Genomic DNA, 23,305 nt, shown 5'->3' with positions numbered 1-23,305 from the left:
CTTGTGTCATTTAGTTAATTAGGTTGTGTTTTTTTTTAAAAAGATTTTTAGGCTCTGAACTCCACTTGTATTTATATGTTAAATTGTTATATGTTTGGGGCAAGGGGGGGGGGGGGCGAAATAAAGCATAGACCCATGAATGTTCCATGTATGTTGAAAAAAGATTGTTGAAAAAATTTTGAGTCTGTAAAATAAAAAAAAAATTGATAAATGAAGATTTTTGAGAATCTGATTCCAAATAATCAGAGTTGAACTGTGTCTACAAACATTTTTTGGACACTTCTCTGGATCAAACACATGTAGCCTCAATTTTACAAAATTTATTGAACCTGCCTCATGAATTTTTATTTGTATAAACTTCCAAATCCTCATTCTATTTGTTCATTTGTTATGCTCAATCAGGTCTCTGATCAGTTTCACCAAAACATTAAGCTCATTTTTACAGCATTGGTGTATAATTGATAACTTTAAAGGCAGATATTGAGCCTTTTTTCTTCTCATGAAATGAACTACAAGTAATGGTAACAATCTCTCTCATTCACAACTACAAAACCTCATCAGACTTAATTGAGGGCACAGTTTCAGATTCCACATTAGCAAAGTACATCTCTGCTGGCCACACCAGTTTATTTCGAGGGCTGTACACTCTATTTTCTTCCTGAGTTTTTAAATGCTTCATGCAGTTACGTCTTGAAATCAAATAGATTTACTGCATTTATATAGTAATGGGATGTTTGTGAGTAAGAAAGTTGGTGCAATTTTATTTAAATGAAGGAAGTTATAAATAGCTTAGGCAACAAGGAAGTGCACTTAAGTAGTATAAAGCCATCTGCATTCTACTAATAGTACAATCCTTGCTTACGCTTACGATGCAAAACTGATAATCAGGTGTATGAATACAAAACTGAAGATTTAGAACTTAAAACATTACTTAATGACAGTATTCAATAAATCAAAATAATAAAGTTCTGTTAAGTGATAAATTTTATTTGTAATTTTAAGGAAGGTATGAAACAATTTGGAAAATTGAAATCTGTAACTAAGTGGTTCTCCAGAATTATTCCTCAAATAAATATATAAACAGAAATCCTACCCATCTCCTGCCCACATTATTCAAGTAATTTATATTAAAATAGTATACAGTATTTAATGGTCATACTAATGCATTTTAGTTCATATATTTCTAAATACCAAGATAGAAGTGCCAACTTCACATGGCATTCTGTGCCAGCTGCAAAGTTTGATGGCATCCAGGTACCATTTCTCTATGAGCCACACTCACAGACTACTATGGAATTCTACCATCTCTATTTTCACTCAGTGATTCACTCAGCTGGAAACTGGTCCAACGGTTAGAGGCCATGGGATCCAAAGCAAGTTGACAAATGGATCCAAATTTGGCTTGGTAACAGGAGGAAAGGGGAATGGTGGAGGGTTGCTTTTTCAGATTGGTAGCCTGTTACAAGTGGTGTACCAATAGGATAATAAAAAAAAATGGATATGATCATAGGAAATAAAATAAGTAATTTTTCAGAATGACAGGAAAATTTGTTACATTGTTGACAGTGAGAGGATAGTCCTAGGCTGCAGGTTGATAATCATTGGTTAGAAAGATAGGAACAGCAATAGCAGATGGATTTTGATCTTGATTTGGACAATGATGAATTTTGGGAAGACTAATGTGGTTAGGCCATGAACAATAAATGGCAATGCCGAGTATTGAGGAACAGATGGATCTTGCCTTAAACACAGTTGGCACAGCGGTTAGTGCAACACCTTTATAGCACAAGCAATCGGGACCAGGGTTCAAACCCTGCGCTATCTGTAAGGAGTTTGTACGTTCTCCCCATGTCTGCATGGGTTTTCCCTGGGGGCTCCTGTTTCCTCCCACCATTCAAAAATGTACTGGGGATGTTAAATGGGTGGCACAGACTGTGGGTCGAAATGGCCTCTTACCATGCTGTATGTCTAAATTTTACTTATATATTTTTTTTAAAAGTCTGATCAGCACAGGCAGATAAGGTGGCTTCGAAGGTATACCTGCTTTCATTAGATTAGCTTGGGCATAGATTCAACAGAATCAGAAATGAAACTATGATTCAACTTTATAAAATATAGTTTAGGCCACATAGTGCAGTCACATCCTTCCAGTTGTGTGGCAACCAGAATTGCATGAAGATTCATCAGAATGGTACCACTTAAGAGGAAAGACTGGAGAGGCTGGACTTGTTTTCCTATGAGTGAGCTCAATTGGGGAGAGGGCAGAATCTGGTAAAAGTAAACAAAATTATGAAGGGCACAGATAGATAACATTTTTCCCTAGAGCAGGTGTCCAAAACCAGAGGATGTAACTTTAGGGCAAAGATAAAAGGTTTAACACAGGGATCTGAGAAATAATTATTTGGTGAACGGAACCTAGAGTGCATTTTCTGCATAGTGGTATCCCAATGCTGTTTAAGTAGCATCTAGATGAGCAGAAATATCACCAAATACAGAGACTATGGACCAAAGGTTGATAAATGGGTTTAGTGCAGATCAGCTATACAAAATGTTACGAGTCCAGAGGGCCCCAAAACCCAGCAGCAATAAAAATTCACCAAGACAAATGGTTACTTAAAAGTTCTTTTAACATAAAAACAGGATCAGACTTTAACTTATTACTATTAACTTAACTCCCTTCTAATTCTAAGCATACATAATAGGATGTAATGTAATGTGTACATATAATAGTATGTAATGTGTATATGTTCAGGAAAGTTCTTTGCTTTAATAGTCCAATCATTCACTTCTCGCTTCTCCAAGTTCACCAGAATCATGCAATTCTTATACTGTACAGAATTTAACATTTATGAATTTTCACCAGGCTCTGGTGCTTAAAAGTTAAATGGTTACTGCTCAGGAAGGTTCTTGTTGGTTTCAGAGAGATATTTGTTGCTTGTTGGACACACACAAACCAAACTGATTTCCTCTGATTAGTCACTTCAGTGTCTTACCAAAGAAACTTACCCCATCATGGGTTTTCCAAATAATAACTTCTTCTTCCAGGTCACCACAGAGTTCCTCTTGTTTCCCTTATTTAAGGAGAAACACTCTAGCCGGCCATTTCCTCTTGTAAGGACTACAAGGGATTTGAACAGGGTGAACTCAGAACTCACAACCAGTCTTCAAAATGGGTTTTCAACAAGCCTGGCAGCTTGCCAAGTTGCAGCCCTAAAAGGTATTGCAGAACTCAGTTCTCTCTAGAAGAATCCTGTTTTCTTTCCTCTTTCCGCTTGTAAAAACAATCTTCTCCCAAGGCTCTTTATCAGCACTTGAGCTTGGACTCCTCCATTTGAACCTGCTTTGGAAATTCTTTCCAAAGCAGTTCCATTGTCTAAGCAAAGTCACGGAGCCTGAATGTCTAGCTTCAACAAAGCTCTTGCATTTTAAATGAAATGTGAAGTGTAAGTATCTGTTTGTGAAGTGGCCTACACTAACCCCCTCCCCCTCAATCTATCTCTTTTAAAGATATATTTATATACAATATAATATATAACATAATCCATAACAAAAACCTGTGGAGCAGACCAAGGACCATCAGTGAAAAAATAGGAATATTCAACATTGCAGGCCAAAATGCTTAATCAGGATGCTCCCACCAGCAATGTTGACAATTCTTTTTCTTGCACTGATTAATGCTCCTTGGCCAACTGAATGCCTCCAGCATATTGTGTTTAGATTCAGATTCCAGCATTTGCAGTCTCCAGTCTGTCTTATTGTAAATCAGTGGACATGATATAGTGGGCTGGAGGGCCCATTTCTGTACTGTATAACACAACAATTCAGGCTGCTTATTAACATCTATTTTTTAAAATGTAATAAAGTTTGTAACATAAACCAGGAAAATGTTTATGTTACATATTTAGTCCAAATTCCCAAGAACATCATTTTTAATCTTAGCCATTGAGGCTAATCTTAAATCCAATAGATCAATATAAATACATGATATCAATCCACCATGAACAAATCATAAATCAAAAAGTAAATCCAGAATATTTGAATCTGCAATTCGAGGAAGCGACCAATTTAGACCGAGCAAAATTCCTAACTTGCAAATATCTGAAAAAAAATGTCTATTAGCTTGAATTTAACTGACAATTGTTCAAAAGAAATGTTTGGGAACATAATCGTAATATAAATTTTTCGGACGAGGATTGATCACTCTCAGTTTGATCAATTAATCGTCATTTTGCAAAAGGCATTGTTTATTACAATTTACATAGAAGACATTCTAAACTTAAATTATCCCATTTCTATGCGATCTTGATCCATTTTGTGAAAAGTGTAAAATTTCTGAAGCCTCACTGATTCATGCTTTGGGAATGTTCTAAATTATAAAGCTATTGGCAGAATATTTTTCTTTGTCAATGATTTTTAAGATTAAATTAGATTCTTGCCCTTTAACTGCATTGTTTGGTTTTTCACGTAAACCAGATAATTTTTATATACAAAATCGGTATCTCAAGAGAAAGTTTTAGCTTTTATCATGTTGAAAGCTCGACAGGCAGTTTTAATGAAAAGATGAATTCCCACCGACTTGTGCACAGTGGCTACACAATGTAATGTCATATTTAAGCTTTGAGAAAATTAAGTACAGTATTAAAGATAAAAAGCTTCAGTTTGATGAGATATCCATTTATCAAATATTCTCATAATTGCCAGTTTTAGAGGATTTGGATGCTCTAGGAATGTTCCGTCCATCTTCTTGAGGTCGCAACCTGATCCATTTTTCTTGTAACCTTGATTAGCAGGAGGGACTAGATTAGTTTTACTTTTTTCTTTCTTTTAGATAAGTGGATTTGTTGGTAATAATTATAATGATCCTGTTTAATATCTTTTTTTTAAGATATTAAGATATTGTGATTTGTTGTAATAATAATTGACTTATATATATATAATTGTTTTAACAGATAATCACAATTAATATTAAGGGATGGAATGTATATGTTGTTATTTTGTCTTGCTTTTTAATATTTTGTATATGGATGGTTGTTAAACGCAATAAAAATATTTTTTTTTTTAAAATTCCCAAGAACATATTCTGTTCATTTCCCATAACACACAGGATAACAGTCACATTCCCAGAATTTCCTGTAAGGTTTCTTAACGATTGTGTTAAGAAACCATCAGCCCTTGAAAAAACTCCATAAAAATGCTGCCCTTGTTCGATGTTATTTTTCCTTTCATTACAATCCTATACTCAGTAAATTATGCTCTTTATACAGCTGTATGAATGTGAGAGATTAACTGTTTATTCACAGGATAATCCTTCTCACTATACCAGGCATTTTGTGACAAATGAACTTGAACTTAAAATTAGAGTTAATGTTTCAGGTTTGTCACTCTTCGTCAGAACTGGGAAAGAAAATAAGTGGGTAGAAATGGATAGGACAAAGGGAACGTATTTGTCTGCATTGATCTGTCATCAGTTTATCATCACAGCCACCCTGACCTACTCCAAATGAAATATTCTTTATGCTTTCTTTCTTGTCAGTTCTAATGAATGGATGACCTGAAATGTTAAGTGTTTTATCTTTTTTCTGTTTTTAATTCTGATGTTCAACATTTGTAACTATTTTGATTTAACTTCATATTTGAATTGGAATTAAAAAAATCCTATGTGGGACTTTTCCTAAGAGCTTGTACTGATATATTGACAGATGGTCTCACACTACTGCAAATGTGACCAAATGCTTACTACCGTTTTGCATGGGGTTTAAAAACAGTCCAGGCATTACAACAAAAATAATCAATGACCTCGACATTAAAATAAATACTATATAATATTCCAGTTTTCAGTTCAAGTCATTGTCTGATCAATGTGAAGAAATGAGTGATAGATGGGTCCTCTGAAAGTCTTCAGGTTTCTATAAAAATGCTTAAATGCCTTTGCACTAATAATATGTGTAGTTTAGGTAACTTTGGTACTTTCCCACAGGTAAACAAGGCAAATTAATAGATTTGTTTATAAGAACAAACAAAATGCTATTCGGTTTCTCTTGCGTGCTTATAACTCAAAATTCGTTAATGCCTTACAGTTCCAGCTGGTGACCATGGTTCAATCCCCATCTCTAATGTTACATTCATGGAGTTTGCATATTCCCTCAGACAACTGCTCCAACACAATGCTGGAGAAACTCAGCAGGTCAGTGACCTTTATATAAAGATAAGATACACATTTTTATCTTTTCTATATAAAGGACACTGACCTGCTGAGCTTCTCCAGCATTGTGGGTTTACTTCAACCATTGTATTTGCAACTTCAATATTTTAGTTTGGCTTCAGATTCATTTTTCCTGATACAGGTTGGCACGTTCATTAGTCACTGTAAATTGCTCCTTGGCAGACAAAATCTAATTGGCTGAAATAATCTTCTGAATAATTGGATGAAATAGCAGCAGGATCGAGCAAGGAGTCAGGGAGAGAAGAATGGATAAAGTGCAACTGTATTTAAAACTTTAGAAACGAGGTCGAATCTCCGTTCTAGCCGTTCATAAGCGTGCCTATGTCAACAGGAGTAAATAAAACAACTGATACATCTGCAAATGACGAGTACAAAACAGACCGGTGCCGCACCAGGAATGTCACCAACAAGGGAGGAACACGGACTGAACCAGGGACTCCGAGTGCGAAGGCCTTAATCGAATTTCAGAGCCGATGAGTCTCAGTTGAAATGAAACGGACAGCGCATCAACGTCGAGGAGGAGCTAATGTTGACTACGAACCTTACACAGTTGCTGTCCCTGAGACAGGTCCTCGAACGGATACCGTTGGTGGCATTTGGTGCAGGCGTAAAGCGCGGCCATTATTTCAAACACCAATCAATAGCCGCAAACACCCGCCGTCAAATTTCAACACCTCGGCCACTTTCTTCAGACATACGCGGAAACGAGACACCGACTTCGAAGGACAAATGAAAAATCTACTCTTTAAAACAAATTAAAGGGGAGATCAAAAATGAAGAATAATATAACGAATCTGACCTCCCGGCGTCACACCACACGGACTTGCGACATCAAAGCCGGACGCCGGCGAACGCAACATGACCTTCGAGCCAATAGGAAGGCTCCATATGGCGAGGTGCTGAAACGCTCGACCTGTTACAACCAGTCAAAGCGCAGTTCCCCGCATGCGCGGACACCGATCTACCCTGACGGTTGGAAACCCTGGCGCGCGAACAGCTGTGCGGCGCAACCAAACTTGATCAGTTCGAAAAGCTTCCCTCCACGTTTGGCGAGGAAAATAAGTTTGGGTCAATCCAAGTTACCGTCTCATCAGTCGGTGTTGCCTGCTCTTATTTTTTATTGTTATAAAAACGTTGGGATTGTGACCGGCAGACAGGCCGGCTGAGTAACACCCGGAGCTGAGAGGGAGCGCGCGTACCAGCCGCTGCCCACGCGCCCGCCCGCCTGCCTTCCGGTGTGCGCGAGTGGGCTGCAGTCTGACCTGTCGTGGCCCTTGGGGTCAGGTTGCACGCTGAAGTACCCGGACATGGCCGCTGTTCCCAGGACTCAGCAGGTAAGGTCCTCTTTCAATGCGATGGGGGTGGCTTGGGACCCAGGTTCCTACTCCAGAGGGCAGGGATGCTCGTTGGTGCAGGCAAGGCGTGTCTGCTTCTGTTGGATTGTACCTAACCAAAACGACATGAACCTTTTACCTCCGCAGACTCTACTTGACCTGCTGAGTTCTTCCAGATTCCAATCACTATGATCATGTCAAAGATACAAAACAAATGGGTTCTCGTTGTAATGGAAGCTTTGCACCACAACGAAAAGGATACCCAACCTATTTTACAGTAGTAAAGGCCTGTTAAGGTCCGAAGAAACTTCAGACGTTACGGCACAGGTTCAGTGGTTCCATGTGTACAATCCAGGGATCATTGGGGGGGGGGGGGGGGGGGGATCAGAGGTGGAGAGGGTGAACAAATTTAAGTTCGTGGGAGTCACTATCTCGGAGGATCTTTTCTGGAGCCAACACACTAATGGCAATATCAAGAAAACGTATCAACTTCCTCGGAAGCTTGTGGAGGTTTGGTATGACATCAGAAGCCCTGGCAAATTTCATCAGATGTGTGATGACCAGATGCATCATGGTCTGGTAAGAGGACATCAATGCCCCAAAGCGTAAAGCCCTGCAAAAGGTAGAGGTCACAACCCAGGACATCACAGGCAAAACTGGTCTCCCTGCCCCCCCCCCCCCCCCCCCCCATTGAGCCCTGCCATCTGAGAGCTGAGAGTAGCAGCAATCATCAAGGATGCACACAATCTATTCTTAAACTACTACTGCTCAGCCATCCTCTTTTAACTTGAGGAAATACAAATTGTGTCCTGCCACATCTTTCCCAAAGTAGAAGGGTTCAGTAGTCATATAGTGGATTAAGACCATAAGACATAAGCAGAAGTATGCTATTCAGCCCATTGAATCTGCCCTACTATTTAATTATGAGGTGATCCATTTTCCCACTCAATCCCAGGCCTGACCTTTACCTCATAACCTTTGATGACTTGGCTAATCAAAAACCTATCAATCTCTGCTTTAAATATATCCAATGACCTGGCCTCCATATCTGCCTTTGGCAGCAAATTCCATAGATTTGCAATCCTCTGGCTGAAGAAATTCTTCCGTGTCTCTGTTCTAAATGGATGCCCTTCAATTTGAAGGTTGCACCCTCTTGTCCTGGACTCTCCCATCATGGGTGACCATCTTTTTATGTCTACTGTGTCCATGCCTTTCTACATTCAAAATGTTTTAATGAGATCTCCCTTATTCTCCATTCCAATGAGCACACCCCAAAAGTCATCAAATACTTGTATTGATAATTCTTTCATTCCCAGGATCATCCTTTTGAACTTTATCCAATGTCAGCACATCCTTTCTTAAATGAGGAGCTCAAAACTGCTCACATTATTCCAAGTGAGGTCTCACCTGTACCCCATAAAGCCTCAATATCACATCTTTGCTCTTGTATTCTATTCCTCTTGAAATGAAAGCCAGTATTGTATGTGCCTTCTTCATCATCAACTCAACATGTAAGTTTACCTTCAGGCTATCCTGAATTAGGACTCCCAGGACCCTTTGCATAGCTCAGTGGTTAGAGCATTGGTTTTGTTAACCAGGGTTGTGAGTTCGTTCCTCGCTGGGGGCCTCATTTCTGTGAGGGGTGCTGGACAAAGTGGCATCTCTTTACGGTAGACAAAGTTAAATAATTTAATGTATGTTACATTCTCAATGTAGCATTATGTGACAATAATGGAATCTTTATCCTTACAAGATATAGGAGCAGAAATAGGCCATTTGGCCTGTCGAGTCTGCTCTGTCATTCCATTATGAGATGATCCATTCTCTCACTCAGTTCCACCTTCTCCTGATAACCTTTGCTACCCTGACTGTTCAGATTACCACCAATCTCTGCCTTAAATACACCCAAAGAACTGGCCACCACAGCTGCCCATGGCATCACATTTCAGGGGTTTGCTGCTCTTTGGCTAAAGAAATTCCTTTTTTTTGTTTTAAATGTTTTATAAAAATGTTTTAAATGGGTGCCCTTCAATCCTGAAGTTGTGCCCTCTTTGTCCTTAACTCCTTTATCAAGGGAAACCACTTTGTCACATCTGCTCTTTCAACATCAAAATTCTTCCATGAGGTCCCCCTCATTCTTCTGAACTCCAAGGAGTACTGTCCAAGAACCATCTAATGTATCTCTGGGTATTTTTAATTTTCTCCCAATTTAGAAAATAGTCTGTCTGTTTATTAGTAAATCAAAGACTAGGACCCTTCAAATCATTTGGTTAATGTGGATTTTTTTAGTAACCTATTGTGAAAACACTACTGGTTAAATTATGCCCCTCAGAGAAAGAAATTTTTACTTTGATGGTACCCAGCTCCTTGATATGTAAATATTCCTTAATCTTGTGCTACTAATGTTTGTGTACAGTGACATTGAGCAGATCTCAAGATTTCCAAATGAGGCTGTTCTTAGACTTGGTCAATAAAGAAATCTGTAGTGTTTTATCCATTCTATTTCTAAACTTATGTCAAATGACTTCCGAAATGGTCCTGCACGATGCTATTTTCCAAGGCCAAATAAAAATGGGCAACATAGAGTGTACTGGCATATCCAGTGACACCCAGATCTCAAAAATGAATTTTAAAAAATTGTGATGCCAGAGTGACAATAAGAATTCATCACGTTACGGACATTTTTTTTAACAATTTAGAGCTAGAACACAGTAACAGGCCCTTCTGGTCTATGAGCCCCCACTGCCCGATTACACTCGTGATCAATTCTTTTACTCGCCCTCTACATATATATGAGGAAACCCGAGCATCTGGAGGAAACCCATGGGGTCATGGGGAGAATGTTCAAAGTCTTTACAGATTGTGTTGGATTTGATCTGTCTTGCTGGCCTTGATCTCAAGGACATAAATATGTCGAACTCAGTCTGTCCAATATACTCCCTGAAAGTTTGCAGTCTGGAACTATAGCTAGTCAGACCTGGCAACAGCAGGACTTGATGCTCACATTGCTATTCTACATTGGGTATTTAGAGAGTATTTAAGGAAGGAGTACATGTTTCACTGATAAACGATGTATATAGATGCCAGTAAGCTACAGACATGCAGGCAGCAAGGAATCTTTATTTTTAAAAAAATGAGACTGCTGTATGCAACAGTTTTCCAACTTACAACTTGGTGATGGGGAGATTGTGTTTTAAGAACCAGCCACTTGATTTTTGACACAATCTTCCTTGGAGTGGTAGGATAGCAAATTGTGACAAGTGATGGAGGTCCTCTACGACATTGGTTGACTTCTTGAGGTAGCACCTCACATAGATGCATTCAGTGGATGGGATGTCAGAGCCTGTGTTGGACCTAGTTATGTTTGTTACCTTCTGGAGTCTTCTGTGTTCCTGGGCAGTAGAATTCTCAAACCAGGCTTTGATGTAATTTGTCAGTATACTTTCTACAATGCACCTTAGAGGTTTGATAGAATATTTTATAACATGCCGTATCTCATCAGAATCCTTTGTAGAAGTAGTAGTTCTGTAATATCTATAGTAGGGGTCCCATCAAAGCAGGTAGGTGTGCGGTCCCTCTGTTTCTCTTTCCTTAAATCAGCAATAATCTTGGTCTTGATGTCATTGAGAGCAAGATTGTTGTTCTGGCACCACCCAACCAGATTGTCAATTTCCATTCTGACTTATTTCCAATTGTTTAACCAACAATGGTGGTGTTGTCAGCAAATTTGTAGAACAGTTGTAGCTAAACATGGCTACAGATTCACAAATGTTTACAGAATAGAGTAGAGGGACTAAGGAGCTGGGCTCCTGATGAAGGTTTCTGATCCTGGCTTATGAAGAATTGGGTAGCAGTGTGAAGGGTCATGTAGCCTCTCCAGCAAGTCTGACATCGGAAATGACCTCACCTGCTAATCAAGGGTTAGATCTGCCCACCTGTGAGGCTGATGTGTGATTGGTTCTTGTAGCTGAACTGTGATTGGTCCTCTTAGTGTCAATCAATTGGTAGATCTGCCCACAGATGAGGCTGAACAGGTCCTGCATTGAAAAGCCATGCTTGGCACCTATTTTGTCCCTGTTTACTGCTGCCTTGAGACCAGCATTGAAGTCCAGGCTGCAGGCCATGGGTGGGTACCAGAGGATTGACTGCAGGGGCCCATCCTGGATCCCATGCCATGGTTTATGCCAAAAATCAGGTTAATTTGACATACTTGTTAGCCTGCTTTGCCTTTGGTCAGATGAAAGATCGGGTTTAATCACAGAACATCAGGTTGGCTACCAAGTGCAAGGTGTACAGGGCCATTGTTATATCAGCCTTGCTATATGGATGTGGTGCCCATATCAGAGTCATGTCAGCTTGACCAATTGCAGCAGCTTCACCTACATTCTCTGATGAAGATCACCTGGTGAGACAACACCTCCAATGTCGAGGTCCTTCCTTGAGCTGGAATACTGGCTGTTTCAACCTTGGTGACGTCAGCCCAACTGCACTGGGCAGGACATGTCAGAATGCCCAACGGAAGACTTCATATCTTGTACAGTCAACTGTCCAGTGCTACCGAAGGAGGCCAGTGACTATGGTATAAGGATGTTCTGCTCAGGAGCCTCAAGAAAGCTGTTATTACTCCTATTCAACATGGGAGGATCTGGCTCGAGATCGCTCACATTGAAGGGACACCATCAGAAAAGGTGAGGACAAGCTCAAAGAAAAAACAGAGGAGAGGCACAGGAAGTGTCACAACAGACCTTCTGCCCCTCCAGGCCTCACCTGCCAAGTACAGTGGAAGCCCGTTATAATGCAATGGTTTGGGTCCAATAAACCACATCACGAAAAAAGCAGGGTCGTGCTAAATGGGGGTTTCAGTAAATAATTGTAGTTACAGTTGAAATTAAAACATAAATTAATTTTTAGTAAACTGACGATCACTGCTGCTTGCGGCAGCCCCAGATCCCTATAAGTTACAAGCACCTGTACTCGCTCCTGATGGCGCCCTGAAGCTATCCTATGGGATGGATAGCTAGATAGTTGTAATTAACTTGCTGTCCAACACATGCTCTGACTTGTATACACATTACATACACGTGTGCTTAGAATTACAAGGGGGTTAAGTTGGGTTAAGTTAATAGTGATAAGTTAAAGTGTGGGTTGGTGGGTTTTGCATTCCCAATCAGGAGTTCACAATGTTTAGTAGTCATTTATCCACTATTCCGGGTAAGTCTGTGTGAGTGTGTGCCCTTTTGTGAATTCCCCTGTGTGTAAATAAAGACCACTGGTTCATGATTACACATGTCCCACCTTGATTCTCTTTGAACTCATCAAATCTATTCTCAACACAACACTGTGACATCAATATACATGTTTAAATTCCCTCAACATACCCAGAGGTTTTTAGACTATATGTTATCCTTAGCAGTTTGAAAGTATTGCTCATGAATTTGATGACCCTTGAACTCGATTAGATCTTGTGTCACCAGCTTGCTATCAAGTTTTTGCACACGTCACCTTTGCACTAGTTAACTTGTATTGCTGTCAAAATATTGACCTATAATCCATCTGTTTTCTTGCATCTTCCTGAAAGCTTCAAAGACTCTTTGTTAGTGATTCCCAAAGTGGGTGCTGCCTCCCAAGGAGGCAGTGAGGAGAAAGGAGGTGGTGAAGAAAAAGAGGGTGGTGAATGTTTGTTTGTTTCTTGGTGATGTGCTCTGGATACAACACGCACCACATTCACATCTCCAAGGTCCAAGGCTCCAAGTTTATAAGAATTTCAAATTATCTTCAGGCTGTAAGGTACATTTAGATTGCGTATAAATGGATTGAACCCTCCCCTCCCTCTTATTTTTGGCCCCAACCGCATGCCCACCAAGCTCCTGATGGCTCAATTGCAGATCCTCACCCCGACCACCCTCCTATCTAGCACCTAATGGCTGGTTCTCGCCCCGTCCGCCCATCGAGCTCCCAATACTGATCCTCACCCAGCAACCGACGACTGATCCTCACCCCAGCTGCCTATTCATCCAACTCCCGATGGCTGATCCTTGCCCCGGCTCCCCGTGCATCTAGTACCTGATGACTAATCCTCCCCCCAGCTGCCTGTTCATCTAGTACCTCACGGCTGATCATCACCCCCGACTGCCCACCCATCTAGCACTTGACGACTGATCCTCAGTCTGACTGCCTATTGAGCTCCTGACGGCTGATCCTTGACCCGCTGCCCATCCATCGATGATCTTATGATGACCCGTGCCAGTTTGCTAGACTTCTGGAAGTTGTAGTCTAGCTACAGCGCCATTACATGGCTCCCATCCCCAGAACTGGCACTATCGACCTCTGTGTCTGACTGCAGGCTGTTGAATAGGGGCTGTTTTGCCAGCATAGGTAGGTTTGAGTGTGTAAATTGTGAATGGCAGAGGCTGCCTGGCAATGTCCAAGATGCAGGTTGACCTCATTAGTCTTATCATGATGTATGGTCCCTCATATGGCACCTGCAAGGGCTGTCCATGTGTTCCTCTATGTACGAACACGTATTCACGGTGTAGCAGGAGCCCCACAAGTACAACAGAATTGCGCGCAGCCACAACAGTTAAGCAAGTGCATTAACAAAGCGCATAGCCTCCAACGATGTCCCAGTCTTCCAGCTACAAGCCAGGCACCAGCAATTAGGAAAAGCATGCGAATAAGAGCCTGCACTTTTTATGACACCCGAGGCTGGAAAGAGACGTCACTACCGCATCCCAGGAGGCTCAGCGTGAAATGCGCAGAGGGAACTATAAAAGCTGTGGTTAAGCACAATAAAGGGACTGATTCCTGACTCCACTGTCTCCAGTGTCATTCATTGACACTTGTGTAAGGTAGTGTCATCAGATAGGTCACTACAACGGTCTTTCAGTTTGTGTGGTGCAAATGAAACCTGTTTGCCATGTGATGATGGTGATACAGGGGATAATTTGCCTATGGTATCCCTTAGTCATCTCAGCTGCTCTTTGAGATCTTGATCTTTACTGGATCCATGTGGAACAAATTCCCCTGGTCCTAATGCTGAGCAACACCCATGGCTATTCGTCTGCTCGATGGGACCGTTCAAACGAACTATTAAGGCTGATTTTAAATGACATTGAAATTATTCAACCATCCTGTTGGACTGCAGATGATAGGCGCTTGTAGGATGAAGCTGAGCCACCGAGATGAGGCTGTACATAATGAGTGTGTAAATTGAGGTCCTCTGTCAGAAGTGATGTGCCGAAGTAAGCCACCTAGGAATTAAGGAATGCTTGTACTCAAAAATCCAGCAAAGAATCTGCCATGACGGCTGCCTCAGGTCATCTCAGAAACTTGTCAATCACCGTGAAGAGACAATGATAGCCTCGTGAAACTGGAATTGGTTCCACGATGACCATGTGGACATGGTTGAAGTGGCAAGTTGCCAGTGGGAAGGGTTGGAGCGGTGCTTTCATATGCCAGTGGATTTTTACTTTTTGACAAGCTACACAAGATCTTCCCATTTGCATGATGTCCTTCAGACCATGCCAAACAAATCTGTCTGAAATCAGATGAATAGATGATCTGATGGATGGATGAGAAAAATGTGATGTCCTCCACAAAGCTGGAACCACTGGCCATGGATGTCTGGTTGATAGATCGCACAAGAGCAGCTTGCCATCGGCATCAATTTGCACATCCTTCCACTGTAGGTTGGTTATCGAGATGCGATACGATTCCATTTCACCATCTTGTGCTTGGGCAACGGCGAGAGTCGTGTAGTCATACCATGGTCATAGCTGATACCTCAAGCGCAACTGATCGGGAAAGTGCATCAGCCACGACGTTGTCTTTTCCAGAAATGTTCATTATTCTGGTAGAGAATTCTGAAAGGATAACTTCCGCTGTTGTTGAACTGACCAGGGCTCTGACACCTTCGAAAACTCAAAGGTCAAGGGTTTATGGTCTAAACGTGGTGAAGTGACTGCCTGCCAAAAAAATAATGGAAATGACAGAAACATTTCCAAAAACACATTTATCTGGATTGATGGTCAGTCCAAATTCTCGCAGATGTCTAAAGAGTGTATGCAGATGTTCCATGTGCTCTTCTTTAGTTTTGCTGAAGACTAATATGTCTAGATAAATGAAGGCGTTGTCCATACCACGTCCTACTGCGTCCATAACTTGCTGAAAGGTCTGAGCTGCATTTTTTAGCCCAAAAGGCATACTTAAAAATAGAACAATCCGAAAGGGGTAATGCCATTTTCGGGAAGTTGTCTGGTTCCACTGGCATACCAAGTCCACTTTTGAAAAGATTTTTGCTCCATGCAGATACACTGGAAAAATCTTGAATATGGGGAATAGGGTATTGTGGTGTTGGGTGTGGACATCTGTGATGCAGTGACATTGTCCAAAGCCCTTCTGGTGTGTGTGTGTTTATTTTTGTTAGCCACAGGATGTCTGCCTTTGCAGCTATTTCCCAAGGGTCTTCAAAAGAATTCTGCGAAAATAAGAGTCTAATGTCTTCTGGCATCCTCTCCAGGAAGATGTTCAAATAACATATCTGACCATTGGTTGGATGCCAGGCATAGCATGTTGTCCATTAGTTTGGATGGAGCACGGTCACCTACGTCCTCCATGTGTAACACTCTGGCGGCCCCCTCTCTGTGGGACATGCTGTAAATTCGTGACAGGAGAGCTTTTAGATTGTCATACTTGTGTTCTCTGGGCTCTGGTGGATCGCACAGGACGTCACCTGGCATGGACCAAGGCACTGACATGGACCAAGGCACTGACGAGGTGGTAATTCCAAGTTGTGTTCACCTTGATCTTCCTGAAGTGAAATTGTGCATAAGCCTATCAAAACCACAGCTCTGGTTCAGCCATCCATCAGTGCGGTAGCTTAACAGCAACAACTACAGTATCTAGTAGTGTCCAAAAGCTCATTTTGAATCTGTCTGGGTCACCAATTTGTAGCCACTGAAGACACAGTGGTGGCTGATGAATGCAAAATGACACACGCAGTTGCAGGGTAAATTAGAATTTGTTTACTTGAGTCACGAATGTATTCTTTTTAAACCCTGAACCACACGCGGCCTGTCATGATGTTATGATGTCCTGTGCCGACTTCTGGGAGTTGTAGTCCATCTATAGCGCCACTACGAGCTTGTATCTAGTGTTAGATTAGTTGTTGTTTGAAATTTGTGGTAGACCTAATATCAAGAAAGAGGTGTGTATTTGTTGTATGTATGTGGGGGGGGTGCACTAGGGATGTGTCCTGTGAGCCAAGGGGGCAGCAGCTCGAAAAAGTTTGGGTACCACTGTATCTTGTAAGAATATGCATGCCTCCAATTGAGACCTTTTGAGTATCCACAATTGTAATTGCCATGATAGGGAACTGTGCTTGCTGTTGACAATGGATTTAAATCTGGAACTCATCTCTGAACCTGTCTTTAAAAAAAATGCTTCTTAAAATCCTTTGCATCCACACTCTGGTCATCTGCCTTAACATTTGCTCGATGTCAAGTTTGATTGTTTCTGTAGACACCTTTAGACACTGCAGTATTACTGGTTCCATATAAATATAAATGATTCATTTTGTTGCTTGTTGTAAGCATTTACATATGTTCATCGTTGGAGTTAAATAGATCATATTCCATCATGTAAGATTAGATAAATTATGAAACTTGTCAAGGGGCACCGTTAATTTTTTTGGAGGAATAAAAGTTTTGTGCATCTGCTCTTTTTTGCATTGTATAATAGGTTACTGATATTTGTGTAACATGTCTTTCTGAGAAATATGCTACAATTGAGAAGTAAGTATTTGATAATTGCCTTCTGTGCACATGCTTTATAAATCTATCTGTTGCCTTCCTATCTCTAGTCCATAACTAATGTTGATGGTTAATGGTAAATGAAGGGTTCAGAAATGTTTCTTACAATATAGATTTACAAACAACTTGGCCTTTGCCACATTGTTATTCCTTGCTTTCAAACCAGAATTGTTGGAATTCTGTCGATCAACTAGTTATCAGATAACTCATCAACAAAGTAGTAATATGAAGTATAACTCTCAAATGTTCAAGACCCATTCTCCAACCCCATTTGTATGTAGTTCCCAGCATTATTTTCAAGTGCTAATCATTGCATTTTTGTTCAATACCTACAGCTCTGTCTGGATGGAAGTTTTCAAGTGTTACCAATGTCCGACACCTTGTCCCTGCCGTCATTTGCTGAATACCCATCGGATAAACCCTTCATCAATGCTGACTTGAGGCGATCCCCAGATAAGCCTGTTGTTGCATATCCAGAGAGTAATAGTAGAGGTATGTAATCAATTTAGTACCTCAATTAATTAAATGATTTGTTTGATATTGTTAGAAAACAGTTATTTCTTTGCATCATAATTTTTGATGTTCGGGTGCCTTGCCATTCGGTATGAGCCGAATAATCATAAGGGATAACAAAATAATTAAATTAATCATTGATTGATTAATGTAGGTAACTTGGGTTATTGTCCTGAACACTTTTTGTGTTGTCTGTATAGACGATTTAGACTGGACAGCAGCACAGATCAAGTATCTCTTATCCAAAATGTTTTGGACCAGACCCTTTTTTTCAGATTTTGAAACAATGGAACTAAACAGCACAGTAGCATAAGCAGAATTCCTGTATCAGCAACAATGGCAGAGTTTTTGAACACTGACATGATGTCATAAGTGGAAAATTCACATGAAGTAATCTTTAGTACTTATCAAAAAAAACTTGATCTCTGCTTACAAAAGAGAACCAGCAACCTCTGCCGGTCCATGGCACCTCTCCCCCACTATTGGTCCTCAACACCTTTCCACCGCTGCCAGTTCCCAACTACGGTCCCCGCTCCTGCCCGGGAGCCCAAGGTGACTTTTTTTTTTAAAAAATTAATTAGATATCAAATTACATGTGAATATTTTCAACCCTCCCTCTCTCCCTCTCCCTTTTTGATCTAACAATAAAAATAAAGAATAGATTTTTAAAATATATAGTGTGATGGAATATGTTATATTTAATATTGTATATAAATACGTTTTTCTAAGATAGATTGTGGGGTTTTTAGTTAGGTCACACACAGATACAAAGACTTCACCACAGAGATCTCATTTAAAATGCCAGGGCTCTGCTCAAGCCAGACAGTCCATACTCCGAGTGCCTTTGCAAAATCTGAAAAATGCCTATAGAGACTTCAAAAGTAGGTGTTAATTGGACATTTGTAGAGTAATGGATTATTGTTTTGGAAAGCAACAGATGAATGGGCTCAGAAGATTGGATCCGCTGCCGCGGTCAGTCTGAGTGCAGTTTGCTGTTCTAATAGGGTTATGTAGTTTTCTCTGAGTGAGAGAGAACTCACTTCTACAGTTCAGCAGCAGCAGCTGGGACTGGAACAGGACAAGCTGGCAAACTTGTGGAAAAAACCCTATGTTGAAGACGGGTTGCGAGTTCTTGGTTCAGCCTGTTCGAAGAGGAGATGGCTGGCTTATAATGTTTTACTTGAAATAAGGGAAACAGAAAAGGAACTCTGGTGACCTGAAAGAAAGAGTTTATCATCTGGAAAACCCTGATGGGGCAAGTTTCTTTGGCAAGACACTGAAGTGGCTGATCAGAAGGAATCAGTTTGTGTCCAATGAGCAACAAACCTCTCTCTGAAAACCGACAAGAACCTTCCCGAGTGGTAACCATTTATTGGTGAAATTTATAAATGTTAAATCCTGTGCGCAGTACAAGAATTGCCTGATACCGGTGAACTTTGAGTAGTGAGATTGGACTGTGAATTAAAGAACTTTTAACTTGTATACACATTACATACACGTGTGCTTAGAATTACAAGGGGGTTAAGTTAATAGTGATAAGTTAAAGTGTGGTCCTATTTTCACGTTTAAAGATAATTAAAAGTAACTTTTGTTTAAGTAACCATTTGTCTTGGTGAATTTCTATTGCTGCTGGATTTTGAGGTCCTCTGGGCCCATAACATTAGGTATAGATATATTGACAGATAATATAGGAGAATGTCAATCTAAAAATATAAATCTAAATATAAATTGATCGAAATTGTGGAGCACAGGTTCACCCATCAGACCAGATATTGAGAGATCTTTAAATTTTTAAACCAACACTTTTTATATATGGGCTCCATATTTTCCAAAAGAAATGATACTTATTTTTTCAAGTGGAATACATGAACACAATTCCATATGCCATCTATCTAACCCTAAATCTACATTAGATTTCCATGTAATAGCAATACATTTCTTTGAAATAGTTAAAGCAATTTGTAAAAATTCTATTTGATACATAGTTGATCCAATTTAATACAAATAATTTTAATATCCTAAAATATCATAAGATCCATTGGAAGTGTAACTCCTAATACTTTATTCGTTTTTTAAAAAAAAATTCAGACCAAAATGTATATACCTTTGGACAAAACCAAGTTTTTGGCTTGGCTTCGCGGACGAAGATTTATGGAGGGGGTAAAAGTCCACGTCAGCTGCAGGCTCGTTTGTGGCTGACAAGTCCGATGCGGGACAGGCAGACACGGTTGCAGCGGCTGCAGGGGAAAATTGGTTGGTTGGGGTTGGGTGTTGGGTTTTTCCTCCTTTGCCTTTTGTCAGTGAGGTGAGCTCTGCGGTCTTCTTCAAAGGAGGTTGCTGCCCGCCAAACTGTGAGGCGCCAAGATGCACGGTTTGAGGCGATATCAGCCCACCGGCGGTGGTCAATGTGGCAGGCACCAAGAGATTTCTTTAGGCAGTCCTTGTACCTTTTCTTTGGTGCACCTCTGTCACGGTGGCCAGTGGAGAGCTCGCCATATAACACGATCTTGGGAAGGCGATGGTCCTCCATTCTGGAGACGTGACCCACCCAGCGCAGCTGGATCTTCAGCAGCGTGGTCTCGATGCTGTTGACCTCTGCCATCTCGAGTACTTCGACGTTAGGGATGAAAGCGCTCCAATGGATGTTGAGGATGGAGCGGAGACAACGCTGGTGGAAGCGTTCTAGGTAGGTGATGCCGGTAGAGGACCCATGATTCGGAGCCGAACAGGAGTGTGGGCATGACAACGGCTCTGTATACGCTTATCTTTGTGAGGTTTTTTAGTTGGTTGTTTTTTCAGACTCTTTTGTGTAGTCTTCCAAAGGCGCTATTTGCCTTGGCGAGTCTGTTGTCTATCTCATTGTCGATCCTTGCATCTGATGAAATGGTGCAGCCGAGATAGGTAAACTGGTTGACCGTTTTGAGTTTTGTGTGCCCGATGGAGATGTGGGGGGGCTGGTAGTCATGGTGGGGAGCTGGCTGATGGAGTAGAATGTATAAAATAACCTACTTTTTAAAATTAAATCTAAAACATAAATCTGATAATGTTGAATAAAATTTCTTCATCTACTTAGATGTTAAATATAATTGATGTTAAAAAAATTATATTGTACTAACCTATACCTAACATTAATAATTTTAGTCATACTTTGTTTACATATTTCTTGCCAATGATCTTCATCTATTTCAACATTCAAATCAGATTCCCATTTTAATCTTGATTTATGAATTCCCAATATTGGAGCATTTTTCTGATGTAATCTATACGTTTCTGAAATAAACTTATTAATACCCCCATTAGTTATTAATACTTCCGATTCATTCTGTCTAGGTAAAATTAAATTATGATCTAATTTTTTAATTAAAAAGGCTCTTACTTGATTATAAGCAAGAAGTATATTCAACTTATCTTTCATTCTTTGAAACGTAATAAATTTACTAATTTCAAAGCAATTATCTATTATTTTGATTCCTTTTTGAAACCAAGTTTTTAAAAGTTGATTATTCATAGAAAATTGAATGCTTATTTTGATTATAAAGGCAAATTTCTAGCAAAGGTTTTAAAATAAATGAAGCTTTGGTTCCCAGTAATAATTTAGTATTCTATTTCTAACCTCTTCCTCTGAATCTTCTATATTATATAATTATACTCTAATCCAAGATAAAGATTTTTCTCTTTTTTTGAAAATTTTATTTAGTTTTAAAAAATACAAACATAAAACACAAAGTAAAACTAAATTTACCCCCTATAACCCTTCCCCCACCCCACTCCCAACTATCCCACCCCTTATACCTACCCCCCCTTGGAGCTATATATATATAAAAATTATACAAAATCAAAATAGGTTAAGTTACCAATCTACATGTCAATCTACATCTTTAAGCATAAATAAAGTATCTACTTTACATTAAAATCCATACATTCCAAATACAAAGACCACATTTAAACAAAAAAAGTAATTATTTTGTAAATTATATGTTATCTTCTCTAAGTACAAACAAGATTGAATTTCTTTATGCCATCTTTGTATACTTAACTCAACATCATTATTGCTATAGATTTTCTGACCACCGAATAAATGCGATTTGAGGTTTTCCATGCATACTGTAATTGGATTCGTGTAGCCCAATGAACACATCCATGGATCCACATATAATCCTGTTTAGAATAAATCTTGCAAAAATTTAATAACTTTCTCCCAAAAAGGCTTAACCTTAATACATTCCCATACCGAATGCACAAATGTACCAGTCTGATCCCCACATCGGAAACGCAAATCAGACTCACTAAAACCATATCTCTTTAACTTTACAGGGGTTAAATATAACTGATGTAGAAAATTATAATTAACTAAACTATAATGCACATTAATTAATTTTGTAATACTCTCCAAACATAATTCAGACTATTCTTGTTTAGAAATAGGAATAGATAACTCTTGCTCCCATTTATCCCTTACTCTAAAAACATTACCTTTTTCATATTTTCTTGTAACAACATATATTTCTGAAACAAACCCTTTTTTCTCTTTATCCGTAACTAATTTCTCAAACTTTGACAAACTAGGTAATATTAACTCTTGCCCAAAACACTTCATTAATAAATCACATACTTGATAATAAACAAATAATATGTTCTGTAATATACCAAACTTCTCTCTAAGTCTATCAAACAAAAAATAAACCTGCTTCAAAACAATCTTGCACTAATACCAACTCCTTTGAATCCCAGTCCTTCAAATAAGGATTATGCATAGAAAATGGAATTAATTGATTCTGATATAATGGAGTTTTAATCGAAAGCACATCCTTCGCTCCTGTACATTGATTCCATTTATTCCATACCCTCAACAAATGATTCAACACATGAAATTTATATCTTTTTAAAAGCAATGAATTCCATTTTTATATAAAATGCTGAACTGAACTTTCTTGTACCTGATCCATTTCTACATTAGCCCACATTGGCGGTTGATCAATATCAAACAACCTATTAATAAATTTCAACTGCAGCCTGATACTAATTTTGAAAATGTAGCTGTTGAAGGCTACCCAAATCAGATAATGATTTTTCTGAATCAATCATTCCATAAATTTCAGTTGAGCTGCCTTATAGTAATTTTGAAAATTAGGTAGTTGTAAACCTCTAATTCATATTTCCATATTAAGTTTTCCATACCAACTTGAGCCAATTTCCCTTTCCATAAAAAATGTCCTACTACAGCTGTATCAATTTTAAGTCTTTAAAGAATTTTTGAGGACTCCCGTATGGAATTGATTGAAAAAAATATTGAATTCTTAGAAAAATATTCATTTTTATACAATTTACTCTTCCTATTAAAGTAATAGGTAAATCATTCCATCTTTCTAAATAATTTTTAATCTTACGAAGTAAAGATAAATCATTTAATTTGTACAAATTGTTTA

General features: G+C 39.5%; 2 protein-coding genes across 8 annotated transcripts in view; one reads left to right on the top strand and one right to left on the bottom strand.

Moving 5' to 3' along the window:
* Window positions 1-7,089, bottom strand: part of fam76b (family with sequence similarity 76 member B) — a 40,412-nt gene extending 33,323 nt beyond the window's left edge. For 3 of the 4 annotated variants that reach the window (XM_069890788.1, XM_069890789.1, XM_069890790.1), the window contains exon 1: window positions 6,765-7,089. In XM_069890788.1, coding sequence (XP_069746889.1) covers window positions 6,765-6,845 — 81 coding nt within the window. In that variant the 5' untranslated portion in view covers window positions 6,846-7,089. The remainder of the gene's footprint in view (window positions 1-6,764) is intronic. The other variant, XM_069890786.1, reaches the window with a different exon arrangement.
* Window positions 7,090-7,166: 77 nt separating this feature from the next.
* LOC138739202 (centrosomal protein of 57 kDa-like) overlaps window positions 7,167-23,305 on the top strand; it is a 56,541-nt gene continuing 40,402 nt past the window's right edge. For 2 of the 4 annotated variants that reach the window (XM_069890782.1, XM_069890785.1), the window contains exons 1-2: window positions 7,934-8,136; window positions 17,702-17,858. In XM_069890782.1, the coding sequence (XP_069746883.1) occupies window positions 8,107-8,136; window positions 17,702-17,858 (187 nt within the window). In that variant the 5' untranslated portion in view covers window positions 7,934-8,106. Of the gene's footprint in view, window positions 7,558-7,704; window positions 7,885-7,933; window positions 8,137-17,701; window positions 17,859-23,305 lie in introns of those variants that run through there. The other 2 variants (XM_069890784.1, XM_069890783.1) reach the window with 2 other exon arrangements.

The sequence above is a fragment of the Narcine bancroftii genome, chromosome 7, assembly GCF_036971445.1.
Source record: "Narcine bancroftii isolate sNarBan1 chromosome 7, sNarBan1.hap1, whole genome shotgun sequence".
Taxonomy (NCBI): Eukaryota; Metazoa; Chordata; class Chondrichthyes; order Torpediniformes; family Narcinidae; genus Narcine; species Narcine bancroftii.
Note: the sequence above shows the minus strand (reverse complement) of the source record. Positions and strands in the feature narration are given on the sequence as shown.